This window comes from Priapulus caudatus, unplaced genomic scaffold (genome assembly GCF_000485595.1).
Source record: "Priapulus caudatus unplaced genomic scaffold, Priapulus_caudatus-5.0.1 Scaffold334, whole genome shotgun sequence".
Taxonomy (NCBI): domain Eukaryota; kingdom Metazoa; phylum Priapulida; class Priapulimorpha; order Priapulimorphida; family Priapulidae; genus Priapulus; species Priapulus caudatus.
The window spans coordinates 16,463-28,999 of NW_014577395.1; the positions used below are offsets into that span (position 1 = coordinate 16,463).

General features: G+C 44.8%; 2 protein-coding genes across 4 annotated transcripts in view; both read left to right on the forward strand.

Annotated features, from left to right (window-relative positions):
* The first annotated feature begins 2,405 nt into the window (after positions 1 to 2,405).
* LOC106809182 (zinc finger protein 236-like) lies at positions 2,406 to 7,125 on the forward strand. Its single transcript, XM_014812172.1, has 4 exons — positions 2,406 to 3,765; positions 4,343 to 4,603; positions 4,861 to 6,772; positions 7,109 to 7,125. The coding sequence occupies exons 1-3, from the start codon at positions 2,917 to 2,919 to the stop codon at positions 6,541 to 6,543; spliced, it is 2,793 nt and encodes a 930-aa protein (XP_014667658.1). The 5' UTR covers positions 2,406 to 2,916; the 3' UTR covers positions 6,544 to 6,772; positions 7,109 to 7,125.
* Positions 7,126 to 7,325: 200 nt separating this feature from the next.
* LOC106809183 (hemocyte protein-glutamine gamma-glutamyltransferase-like) overlaps positions 7,326 to 12,537 on the forward strand; it is a 29,408-nt gene continuing 24,196 nt past the window's right edge. For all 3 annotated transcript variants that reach the window (XM_014812173.1, XM_014812174.1, XM_014812175.1), the window contains exons 1-2: positions 7,326 to 7,591; positions 8,347 to 8,521. The gene's annotated coding sequence lies outside the window, so the exon portion shown is untranslated. The remainder of the gene's footprint in view (positions 7,592 to 8,346; positions 8,522 to 12,537) is intronic.

The following is a 12,537-nucleotide window of genomic DNA, read 5'->3' on the forward strand; positions in this document are numbered from 1 at the left end:
AACTAGAGTAAACTCTCCCTTTAACATGTGCTGCATGCCGCTCTGCTCACGTGATGCTCAGCTGCTGTAAAGCAAAAGGCCTAATCATGTTAATTTGTACGTATTGCAGTGACAGCAGACATGGCCATATCGCATTGTTTCACTCATTATATGAAGAGAATAAAATATTGGTAATGTGGTAAATGATGCTGGGATCAATGATGTATAATAATAGTTAATTAAAAGTTGCATGAAATTTATTTCATAACACTTACATTAAGTTAACTAATGTGTACTAATAGTACTAAATAATACTACTAACATTACTAACATTACTAACACTGTGTCAAGTCACAGATGAGTAAAAATTGAAATTGCACGAAAACATTGTGTTAATAATGGTGTTAAAACATTGTGTTAATAACGAAACATTTGTTGTTAAACACGTGATGTGTATACTTTTGTATCAAGGAAGCCAGACAATGCGTCTAGACATGTACGTTTGGAGGTATTGTGCAACCCTGGCGTATGTAAAATGAACGCGCGCATTATGAATATAAAATTTTTATAGAGGTTGGACACCGGACACCACGGAAGCAATTTGTTTAGTGCCCGAGAGAAAATCAGTCGTCACGGATGAACGGACGACTGTTAAATTGAGCCCTGCTAACCCTATCCTAAACTAACCTAAACCTAACCATACTCTCACCGACCACCCCTACATTGTGGGCTCGCCTCACAGAGTGCCCGGGGATTATCTTTTCCATTGGGATTGTGGTGTGCTGTGTCGCTAATACAGTAACACTGATATATATATATATATATATATATATATATATATATATATATATATATATTATACACTGACTATATATATTATATCAGTGTATTAGCTACACAGCACAATTGTTCATTAATTATGTTATTATTAATTAGTTCATCTGACATAGTCAGATGCAGCTTGTAGAATCGCCACGATCGTCCGTCCGTCGTGCGTCAACAGTGGGCACAAATCTTAACCGCTCGACATACGGTCATGATATTCGGCACAGCGGGGGGATCTCAAACCGAGTTGGGATGTCGAAGCTGGGGGTCAAAGGTCAAAGTCAAAGAGGGGTAAAAGAAGGGGAACATTCACTCCTTAATTTAAGGTATAGGGAGGAAATGCGAATTCGGCACAAATCTAAACGGCTTGACCTAGGCTCGTGATAGTCGGTGTATAGCATCATGTAGGAAAGCCATCACTGTGCCGAATTGGAGGTCACAGGTCAAAGGTCAATGGGACAGGGCAGATTTTAAACATTTTCTGAGGACATGGCCTGACGGAGCGATTGAAAAACTTTTTTGTTTCAGCGGTGACTAGCATTTTTATGGCTTTATTGGAAGGACCATGAAATGTCCCTTCTGCTGACATGCGAAGAGTAAGTGTCGGATAACCTTTTGACCCTCAAGAGGAGGGTTAAACATGGATTTGTTTTACTGTTAGAAAGAATTTGACTGCCGGGTTTGCTAGTAGAATTATACATGCCTGGATGTACGAGGCTACAATGTCACAGTGAAATTTCAAAAGCTAAATTTGGTTGAAGAAGGTTATGCTCCTTAAATCGTATAATTTCTATGGCATTCTGTACTGTCAGTATTTTACATGTAACGTATGCCACTGCCAGTGGCCACTTGCCAGTGCATGTGGTGGTGGTACTGTGTAGTTTTTGCCTGCGTTAATTAGTTACAGGTGGCAGCTCTCTATTGGCAGCCTGTAGGCTTGCGTAGGTAAATGGACGAGTGCTTACCTATTCTGTCTTGCAAATAGTGTTAGTTGCTACTTACGTTATGATGGGAGCTTCCATCGTTAATCTGAAGACACTTGAACGTACGCGCCATCTCGTGGCAACTTTCATAACGATCCCAACGAACATTCCTTTGAGAAGGTTCCTGATACCATACCCTGTGCCTTCCACTGGTTTTCGGCGTGTATGTGAACACATTTGGGACTAACAGGGTTTACTAGAATCCCACCACTCCACCACAGAGTCACCGCAGTAGACGTTAGATGAGCGCTGTCGCTCCGCGGCACTTGTTAAATCTTTATTGCATGTACTTCAAATACAAATATAAAAATTTTAAATATATAAGTCAATGTTCATTAAAACTGGCGCCAATCCCGAAAGACATCAAATTTACAACATGGCGAATGACGGCCATCTAGCGGTAGGAAAGTAAGACTCTGCTGCGTGCTCCGTCCATTGAGGTGTATTATTATAATAACGTTTTATTATTTTATTATTATTATTATATCTTTATCGCATGTAATTGATATACAAATACATGTACTGAAGGCAGTCTTTTTCATGGAGAAAAAATCTGATAGATGCAATAGTGTTGAGCGGTTAAAATAATAAAATATCTGAGCTAGTATTACAGTACAAAACAGCGTTATACAATGCAAAGAAAATATATAATACAAAAACGACAGTTCATTAACGGTTGTTTTCAAATATTTAACGTTTAGGTTTCTGTTTTAAGGTTTACTTGCTTATTAGATGAAAATAAATACCTGGTAAAAACCCCGGCTTGTGGTCACTCCTAATCTGTGTACTTCATATGTTTTCAAAGAATTTAAGCAATTTCACACAATCCAGCCAAGTAACATCAGGTATTTCGAGCAGTGCTCTAGTTTCTTGGCAAATGTTAGCACTCGGTGAGGTCTCGTGGGCACTTAAAATTAACAGGAAAGACGTAGACTGTTGATTTTGCACACTTGAATCAGATTAGCTCTGTTCTGCATAGCTGTGGTGGTCCAGCAAATTCCTTGAAGATGGAATGTACATCAAATACAGTTGGTTATGCAGGTTATAAATTTCATATAAAATGTCTTTTGTTTGCAGAAATCTTCAATCGAATTCCTGACCATTAATCGCTTGGTAGTCTGTGGCTGCCATGTCTGCATCTGGTGACCAAGAGGAGTACCTTACTGTTATACTCAGGGTGGTCGGTGGGGTAGCAGAAGAGTACCAGCACAGTTTGACTCTGCGGGTCGACTCCTTAGCTGTGCTGTTTTGTCCAGCATGCGGGAATTCGTTTGGCAACAAGCTGGACTACATCGGCCACATAAGGACGCACACGCTCGCCGCCAGTGGCCAACAGAGCAAGCCGATGCCGCTGCTGCAGCCTGTGCAGCTCGCAAAGCCTGTGAAGCGGCCCAACGCACAGCAGAACCCATTCGTGAGTCTCTCCGACATCATGCTCTACTCGGCGTACCAGGAACCGTCGAAGCGCGTGCGCGTGATGTCGGCGGCCAGCCCTGTGACGATGGACAACCCTTCCGCTGTCGCCGCGCCCACGTTCTCCACGTTGTCCGGCTTCGGCTCTACGCTGTCGGAGCCACATGCCGACCAATCGCACGGCTTCGTCGAGCAGCAGCCGCTGATGTCGCTGTCGCTGGACGACATCGCACTGGTGAATGCTGACCTCGACACCCCGCTGTCGCGCGCACTCTCGGAGATCTCCGACTACTCAGACCTGCAGAGCGTGCAGACGGACGTCTCGGGCTTGCAGGAGTCTGGAATCTTCCTGGGTGCGGCGGAGCACGGTTTCTCAGTCGATGCTGAAAAGAAGAAGCTGATCATCAATCTGCATCGGCTGCCGGAGGATGTCATTGAGAAGTTCAAGCAGCCACAGATGCCATCTGCACACTTTGCCCGGCAGCAGCAGCAGCAGCAGCTGGCGAGTGCATCCGATTTGCTGGTAACCGTGCAGCCGGCAGCACAGCCACATGTGGGGAACCAGGTAAACTGTGGAGTTGACCTCACAACTTTGGGCATTGTGAGATGTTCGACACACCTGCTACAGTGAATGGCAGCTTTATTTGTACTTGATTTCCAAATAATTTACCTAACCCTAACTGTAACCCTAACCTTAGTCCTACCCTAATCCTTACCCAATAACCTAACTCTAACTGTAATTCTTAGTCAAGCGGTTATTCAGTGTGGCGGGTGTTTTGAAAGGCCAGTACCCATGATTTTTGTAGGTTGAGTAGGGTGATTTTGGTAATGCTAAAGTAAGTGGGAATACTGTGGGAATTTATGTATCATGTGTAACTGTAAGTGGGTGAATATGTCTGTAATGTGGTGTTTTACTCTGTTATGCACATGATTTCCTTGAAACAACTCTCTTGAAATGAATCTTATCTTAAATTAGCATGTGATCAAAATGAGTTCTATATAGGATTTTTGGACATCATATTTAGGCCAGGTAATGTAATGTTCCTTATTACTTTGTTATGCTCTGTTGTGTGGGTTGTTTTGTTGATATTTTGTAATTAGCCATTACCTAGCTAAAAAAATTTAACCACCTCTGTTTGTAGGCCACACATACCAACAAGCCAGATACAATTTGCCAACAGTGCGGTAAGCTGTTCCAATACCGCATGGCCTTTTTGAAGCACATCCAGTCGTGTAAGACGAATGGGCCATTCAAGTGCAAGATGTGCGGCATGCAATTCCCTGTGGGGTTGGAATTGCGCAAACACATGGACAACTACCACCGGGCTATGCCATTACGCAAGAAGAAGGAAAGCATGAAAGGGAAAGTTGGAAGAGGCACATCATGCCAGCTCTGTGGAAAAGTTAGTAGTTCACTAAAATGCTTGATTCTTTACATGTTAAGTAATTTAGCGATGTTTGTGTATAATCAGCGCACTATGGTTATAATGTGCCTAAAAATGTGCATAGAAGAACGGTAAGGCTGATTCATATCTAGGACGAATCTTAGTTATCAGATTTTAATTTTTTCACAATATTTTTAAACAGCAAAACTACCTGAATGTATCATTTATATTTATACGTTAGAATGCCAGGTTCTGCGTTTCAACCTGTCACATAGGTAATGCAGAAGGGAGCGCTACTAGCACACCTCAGCGAACATTCAGAGATGAACAGCGATCCTCAGAAGTCATTAACCTCTACCTACAAGTTGGTGGACGCGCCGCCCGCCATACCTTTAGAGCCTGAAGTGATCACCTCGGCGGAAGGCGGGCACATCGATGAGTCGGTCCAGGAGACCGTCGAGCGGTTGTTCAACGACTATCGCTTCGAAGTCGAAGAATCACGGCCTGGCGCAGGTACAGTCACTGAGGAGAGTGCGGCCGGTGGTTCGATCTTCCACTGCAGGCCGTGCGAGCTGGGATTCGATGCGGCTCAATTGTTCTACGACCACTGCCTCGCGCACACTGACGCGCGCTGTCCCATCTGCGAGCGATCGTTGCCCGACGGCGCCCGGCTGCGGCAGCACGTTCACCGGCACATTGCCTGCCACCGCTGCAGCGTGTGCTCGCTGCTGTTCCCCGGAGCGCTCGCACGAGACACACACGCCACGGTGGAGCACCTGGTCGCTACGGCAACGCGGCGCGTCGACTGCCACGAGTGCAACACGGCATTTGCTGACGATGAGAGCTATATGTCTCACGTCGTGCGCTGCCACAACCTGCAGCCAAAGATTCCGCTGATGAAAACGGCTGCCACCGCCGCAATCGGAAAACCCTGCGGTGATGGGAGCCTGGTGAACAGTGGACAACAGATGACCGTGACAAACGGAGAACAACAGATGACTGTTGCAGATGCAGGACAGCAGATGACCATGACAGACGGAGAACGGATGATCATGACAGACGGAGGACAGGTCACTGTGACAGACGGAGGACAGATGATGGTTGTGACAGACGGAGGACAGATGACCGTGACAGACGGAGGACAGATGACAATGACAGATGGAGGACAGATGACCATGACAGACGGAGGACAGCAGATGATTGTAACAAATGGAAGACAGCAGATGGCTGCAGCAGAGGAAGTGCAGCAGGTGACCGGAATGGCAGCAGCAGTGTCAGACGCTAGTCATCCCCATCACCGCTGCCAGCAGTGCGGTGCCACGTTCAAGTCGAAGGTGCGTTACAACACGCATCTCGCCAAGGTTCACCAGCAGCAGCCGTACAAGTGCACGCTGTGCTGCCACGCACTCGAGACGAAGACCGACTATGTCGCGCACCTCTCCGCACACGCGAGCGACGGGTCACCGGTCGGCGATGGCTCGAACGGCGGCGGTGGCTTCAGCTGCTACGTGTGCGCGCGCGAGTACGGTGTCGCGTCCAAGTGCCAGCAGCACCTGTTCCGGGCGCACGGCGTCAAGCCCTACCTCTGCCAGCTGTGCGGTGAACACCTCGAGCACATCAACGACCTGCTCTTCCACCTCGACAACCACAGCAAGGAGAACACGACGGCCGCTGAGGGCGCCCCCGTTGAAATCGCACCGAGCGTCCCACCTGGCGGCGCCACCGTCACCGTCGAAACGTCGGAGTCGTCGGCTGCGAGGACAGCGGCGGCGGCGGGTGGACAACGGGGCTTCCTTGAGAAGTACATGGACTTCAGTAATCGCGGCAGTGACGAGGACATTCTCAGCCAGCTGTCGTTGAACCCGGCAAGCCTGGCGAGTCTTGGAGCGAGCGGCGACCTTGACCTGCACATGGAAGTCGAGTCAGATACGGAGGCTGAGTGGCAGGAGCACGGGTGATGCCGCAGCTAATGTCGTGTCGGCAACGCGACTCGCCCGCGGTGAAGCACGGAGCGCGGTCAGAGTGAGGATGGTCGCGAGAATGTCCGCGGTTTGCTCTGGTTAACCTCGAGAACTCATTTCTGGAGTTATATTCCAGATTGATTCCAGATTCTGGATTCTGCTATTTGCTGGCGTGTGGAGTCTGGTCGGAGCACGGCGGTTACCACACGAATGTCACATCTGCAAGGTAGAGTTGCTGCCGTTTCCTGGGGTAAACCAGATTTCTGGAATTTTTCCGGGTTGATTCGAGATTCCAGATTCAGCGGTTTGCGAGAGTATGTAGTCTGGTTCAGGATGACTGCATGAATGTTACATCGGTGAGAGAAAAGGGTCTGCAGTTAGGCGGGGTAAACATCAAGTGAATTTCAGGAATTATTAAGGGTTAATTCAAGATTCTGCAGTTTACTGGAGAATGGAGTGCGGTGTCACAGCATGGATGATCAATGTGCATCATCCAATCGGCGATAGAAAGTATCCACAGTTTGTCTGGCAGACCTCAACCAGATTTCCAGATTGTTTCAAGGTTCTGCGATTCACTGGGCATTGATGACCGCTGCGACTGCACTGTGAAATTTACACTCTGGTGGGTGTGTTGTGAGCTGGTGCCACACACGAATTCGGTGCGCAGTGAATGTAGGCTATTGATCGCTGGATGATGGACTAGACAACGGCATGATATACGAAGACGGATCATGACTTTGATGCGATCGACAGCGGTTGAGGAGAAGAAACGTGTTGCTTCCACAATTCTGTAAATAGAATTTGTTAAAAGTGCTCTGTAGAAGCCAGCTAATACAAGACTGTGATTTTACTTCTTTGTGATGAACTGGGGGACTGGTTCTGTTCTCTGGGATTGGAATCAAATGACTATTCTGGTTACTAGCTACACGATAAGTTGCATTATGACGTGCGAGGGAACACACCTGTGGCCGTAAGGTCGCTTAGGGGCTCTTCACATATGTCAGGGAATGACCGGCTTGCCAATGTTGACAACACAAATGCTACAGTAAGTACATAGGCGTTTTTGTGCATGAAAATGTTATATGTGTTATAACATTAGGATATTAAACTGTGTAGCTTTAATACGAGCCTGCGCACATGGGTTGTTGGTGTGTGTGTGTGTCTGTGTTTGTGTGTGTGTGTGTGTGTGTGCGTGCGTGCGTGCGTGCGTGCGTGCGTGTGTGTGCATGTGTGAGCAGGGGGATTCGTGGGTGTGCGCATATAAATTATCATGCTTTATTATTGTCACCCATTTAGTTGTGTACTAAGGAAAATAATGTTGGTATAGGTTAAAATAGCTATGAAAAATCTTCCCCATAGATGGCAGCAGCTCTGAAGATGTATCATTTAAGTATTATTTCAATGTTATACTAATGTAAATATGTGATGCAGTTTTAGAATTAGCTAATTATTCCACACTTACAAATATATGTTGTAGGTAATAACCCAGTTTCCCTACCTGTATGCTCTTTTATTTAACTTGGGTTTATTACTTTTTGCCTTGTAATGTGTAGCTGGTTAAAAAAATTATTATAACTAGCAAACAAGTAATGAACATAGTGTCATTAGTGTGGTAATTGGAGCAATGACGCTAATGTGTATGTTTCACTCCATAGCACAAAATTATGCCAATAGTTTGATGACACGCGATAGTATGGGGAGTTGTCGCTACTGATGTGTGGCAGCTGATATGCATGAAATACTCTGTGGAATGCAAGCCCCTTAGACACGCCCTCACTTAACTACTGCATGAACTTACAGAACAGGCGAGAAGATAGGGCCCAGTCCAAGAGCCGGTATACTCACGCCTGGAAGACCTGCGGTGCGTGCGCGTGTGTGTGTGCAAAGAGGGAACGGCCCAGTAGTGTGTCTATGTGCATTTGCGGAATACACGCCCTAGCTCATCTGCACGTCGCATACTCCCACACTGCTCCAGGTATTGTCTTACATTATCTATTATATTACTATCCTGAGTTAAGATAATAAGGGATTAGGATTAGGATGAATAAAATTGCAACATTTTGTTGCAATGGTCACTGTAGATCTTTAGTTTATGGATATTTTGCGGCATACCCCTAGTGAGGTTCTAATAAATGTACTGCTGCATTGTGCGATCGTATACATGACCTGCCGTCTTTATGTACATTATCGGCATATACGTGTCTTTCGTTACATTACTTTATTTTGCTTGTGTATATATATATATATATGTTAGTTTGTGTTCATTTTGATCCATATATATCATCTGTCGTCTCTGGCCCTCATCAGTTTTCTAGTGCAGCCTATATTGTTTTTCTCTGTTGTTTGGCTATTACTGTTGCAGCTGTGCATTTCAGATTGTTCTTGCAGTAATGGCTACTGCGTGAACTCCTCTTTTATGCTATCAAGAGTTCATAATAGTGTTTATTATGGACTCCTGATGCTATGCGTCCCATAATATATATGACATTGATGTGCAGTCTTTGTCTTTATGCTACTTGCATTCATTGTCTCTCCTCTACCTATTACTATATTACGCTAGTATTAGTATTACTATATTACCCTAATATTACTCATGCTACCTTTCCTACTTTCTTGTAATAAATAACGTAGAAATCACACAGTAAACTAATGTTTAGTAAAACATGATCAGCCTACCATGTAGGTTGGTTAAACCCTTCAATTTGGGTTTTTTGGTTTCCAGTGGATTCTTTCTGTATGCTGATTTCTGCTCCTGTTTTTCTTATTTATTTTCATTAAAAATTGATGGAAATATTGCAGCGGTTCACACTGTACAGTTAGTGTGCCCTGCTTCAACTAATATTCTTCAAATTCATGGGTTTATGCCATCTTACATATGGTGTTAGTGTCCATGGTTTTAGCATTTAATTTCAGCATAAAAATTAAATAGATATCAGACCATCGCAGAAGCATTTTCCCTGTCAGTTAGCATGAGACTAGGTGAGATATCGGGGCTCATCTCGTAGGCAGGAAAAACGTTCCCCTAATAAAACTCGTATAGATGCCATTAACCGGCTAAAAAATAAGTTCCTATGAGGGTGCCTAGCACACTGCATGGGTTGTGACAAACAGTGGTTGTAGCAGACTACCTAGCACTCTAGTGCTACTTACTCTTGATTACTATACTCCATTCCTAAAGGCACGCGAGAGAGCCTTACTACAGCAAAAGTATCAGTGTTTAAGTGGGCACTTACTTTCACGGGGTCGAGCAGTGGCATGCGGTCCAACTTGTTATGGGAGGGGGGGGGTGCCATGGAACTTGTCACACTGCCTGCCTGCAGGGTTAATGTGTACTTTTCCGCAAGCACTCATGACACACGGCAGACGGCCAGGTATACTTTAATGTCCTGCACTCATGACACACGGCAGACGGCCAGGTATAGGTACACAGGTGTCCTGCACTCACATTGAGAAACAATTTATTTCTAATTTTAAAAGTTGCATGCTGTTTTATTTGTGTTTTTATTCTGTCATTACCTGTCCAAATACATTCGTCTAGTTAGAAATTATTTCGTTCGATTTCTCTCTCTCTTACTCTTTCTTCTTCCCTCCTCTCTCCTTCCCTCCTTCTCCCTCTTCCTCTCCCTATCCTTCTCTCTTTTTCTTCCACCGCTTTGCCTCACCCTCTCTGTATCTATCTATCTATCTATCTATCTAATCTATCTAGATATCTATCTATCTATCTATCTATATCTATCTATCCACCCATCCATCCATCTACAAATCATAGTGTGTCTGTCTGTCTGTCTGTCTGTCTGTCTGTCTGTCTGTCTGTCTGTCTGTCTGTTTGTATATCTATCTATCTATCTTTCTTTCTTTCTCTTTTTTCTCTTCCTCTCCCGCTCCCTCCCCCTCTCTATATCTTTATAGAGCAATGTTAATTAGCCTACTGCAAAGGTTTGCTGCGTATTATCAAGAGTAGATAATGAAAACAAAATGTTATTATCTACTCTTGGTATTATCAAGAACCGAAATGGGGGTGCTAAGTCACTCACGTCTCCTTCGTTTGCACACATTTAAATGATCGTATTTGCCTGGCACATATCAGCCGCAATACGTACGTTGTATGTAGAGTCTCAACCACAACGCCCTCGTTATTAGCTGCGTCCGGCCGCTTAGCAGTGTATGGTAAAGCAGTAAGCCATTTACTCGGCCCTCCGTAATTCATAACACTTGCATGGAGGGGGGTCTGGAATGTTTTCGTGGGTAAGCTGATCCACACACGCCGTGTAAGCCTCAGCGTTGTTGCTAATCGCGTGCAGTAACGTAGTGAGTGAGGGATGGAGGGAGGGATGGAGGGAGGGAGGGAGACGCGGCACACGCTAGCTGTGCCGATGTTGGCTTCTACAGGCACCACGCACAGTGCTCATCGTTATCGTATCTAATTATAGCCACTCATCTCACAGTGTAGCAAAAATCGTTGTGATGCTAGGGAGTGCCGAATCGGCTACCCCACACACGTGTGCGTGCGTGCGTGCGTGTGTGTGCGCGTACTTGTGTGATACGTGCGTGTGTGTGTGCGCGTGCGTGCGTGCGTGCGTGCGTGCGTGTGTGGACAAATTCATGTACTCGCAGTGCGAAAACGAGGTGATGTGGATCTTACCTTGATGTCCATGGAGCTATTGTAGGAGCTGATAAATGAGCACATCCGTAGTGCGATGTATATCAGAAGTAGATAGTAGGGATTATATATATAGAATATAGATAGATTCCCTATTATCTACTTCTGATGTATATGCACACAACTCACATGCTTCCTGCTATTTACAATATACAATATACGTATGCAATACTGCACGATGTGGGCATCAGTGTCGCTTTTGTCATCAGTCGCGCGTTCATCGTCGTAAATCGCATGTTATATCAGAGAAGGTCGCATGGCTACGAAAAAAAAAACACTAACACGATACGACAAACACCCGCGCCATTACACCGATATCTCAACTGTTGACTTGACTTCGTGTATTCATTGTAGCAGTCTATCGACCTCAGTTTCGCGTTTAATTAAGTGACACCGTGTCGGTACAGACGAGCCGTATTAGAAGCGGGTCGTTTGACCTGCTGTGACCCTTGTACGGAAGACCGAACATACCGTGTCTTGCATATCGAAAACCTGTAGCGAGGGCAGTAGTAGAGCAGACCTGCCAAGGGTGTTCAACCAGCTTGCTGGAGGTTCAGTTAGATTTTGCTGGAGAATGGGTCATTTTGGGAGTATAATGCTGGAGGTTCAGAATATTTTCAAACACGACCAGTTTCTGAATATTTGGCTTTAAAATATGTATTTGCAATACATATATTCTGTTACCATTCGAAGAAAAGAGACAAAATTAAATTTTAAGGCATAAAAACTTTAATACTGAAGTGTTAAACCTCCGCGAGCAAGAATGTCACATTTTGCTATACGCGCGCGTGGCATCTGAGAATTAATTGGAGCCCGGTGCTCACCCTAATAAAAGCTATTGTGTTTTTACTGCTTTACGATTAAGCACGTGACTTGTATACTTTACTTTTTGTTATTGTAGCATACTCTCATATGCTTCTAGAGTAGGAATAATAATAGCATAAACAAAATAATAGTAAAGCATACTAATAATATTAATAATAACAATAAAAGAAATGAAAAATATTGACTAGGGATTGGTAGATAAAAATACTATTCAGACTGAAATGCTATTGCCATGGCGCCAATTCTGACCACGCATTTCTGCTGCTCAGATTCGTTACCCTAGGCAACGCGAAAAACGCCTTGCACGCCTCACGGAAAAGAATCAACTCTGTGAATTGATAATCTGGCCACGATTGTTGAAATTGAACGATGTTGTTAACCCAAAGTGATAATTCAAACATTCAACATTTGTGGACAGACTGATCTCGGTCTCTCTCTCTCTCTCTCTCTCTCTCTCTCTCTCTCTCTCTTTCTTTCTTTCTCTCTCTTTCTCTCTCTCTCTCTCT

Coding starts and splice junctions, on each gene's coding strand:
- LOC106809182 (XM_014812172.1), top strand. CDS start 2,917: ATGTCTGCATCTGGTGACCAAGAGGAGTACCTTACTGTTATACTCAGG. Junction 3,766..4,342: donor AGCCACATGTGGGGAACCAG/GTAAACTGTGGA, acceptor CTCTGTTTGTAG/GCCACACATACCAACAAGCC. Junction 4,604..4,860: donor CATGCCAGCTCTGTGGAAAA/GTTAGTAGTTCA, acceptor CCTGTCACATAG/GTAATGCAGAAGGGAGCGCT.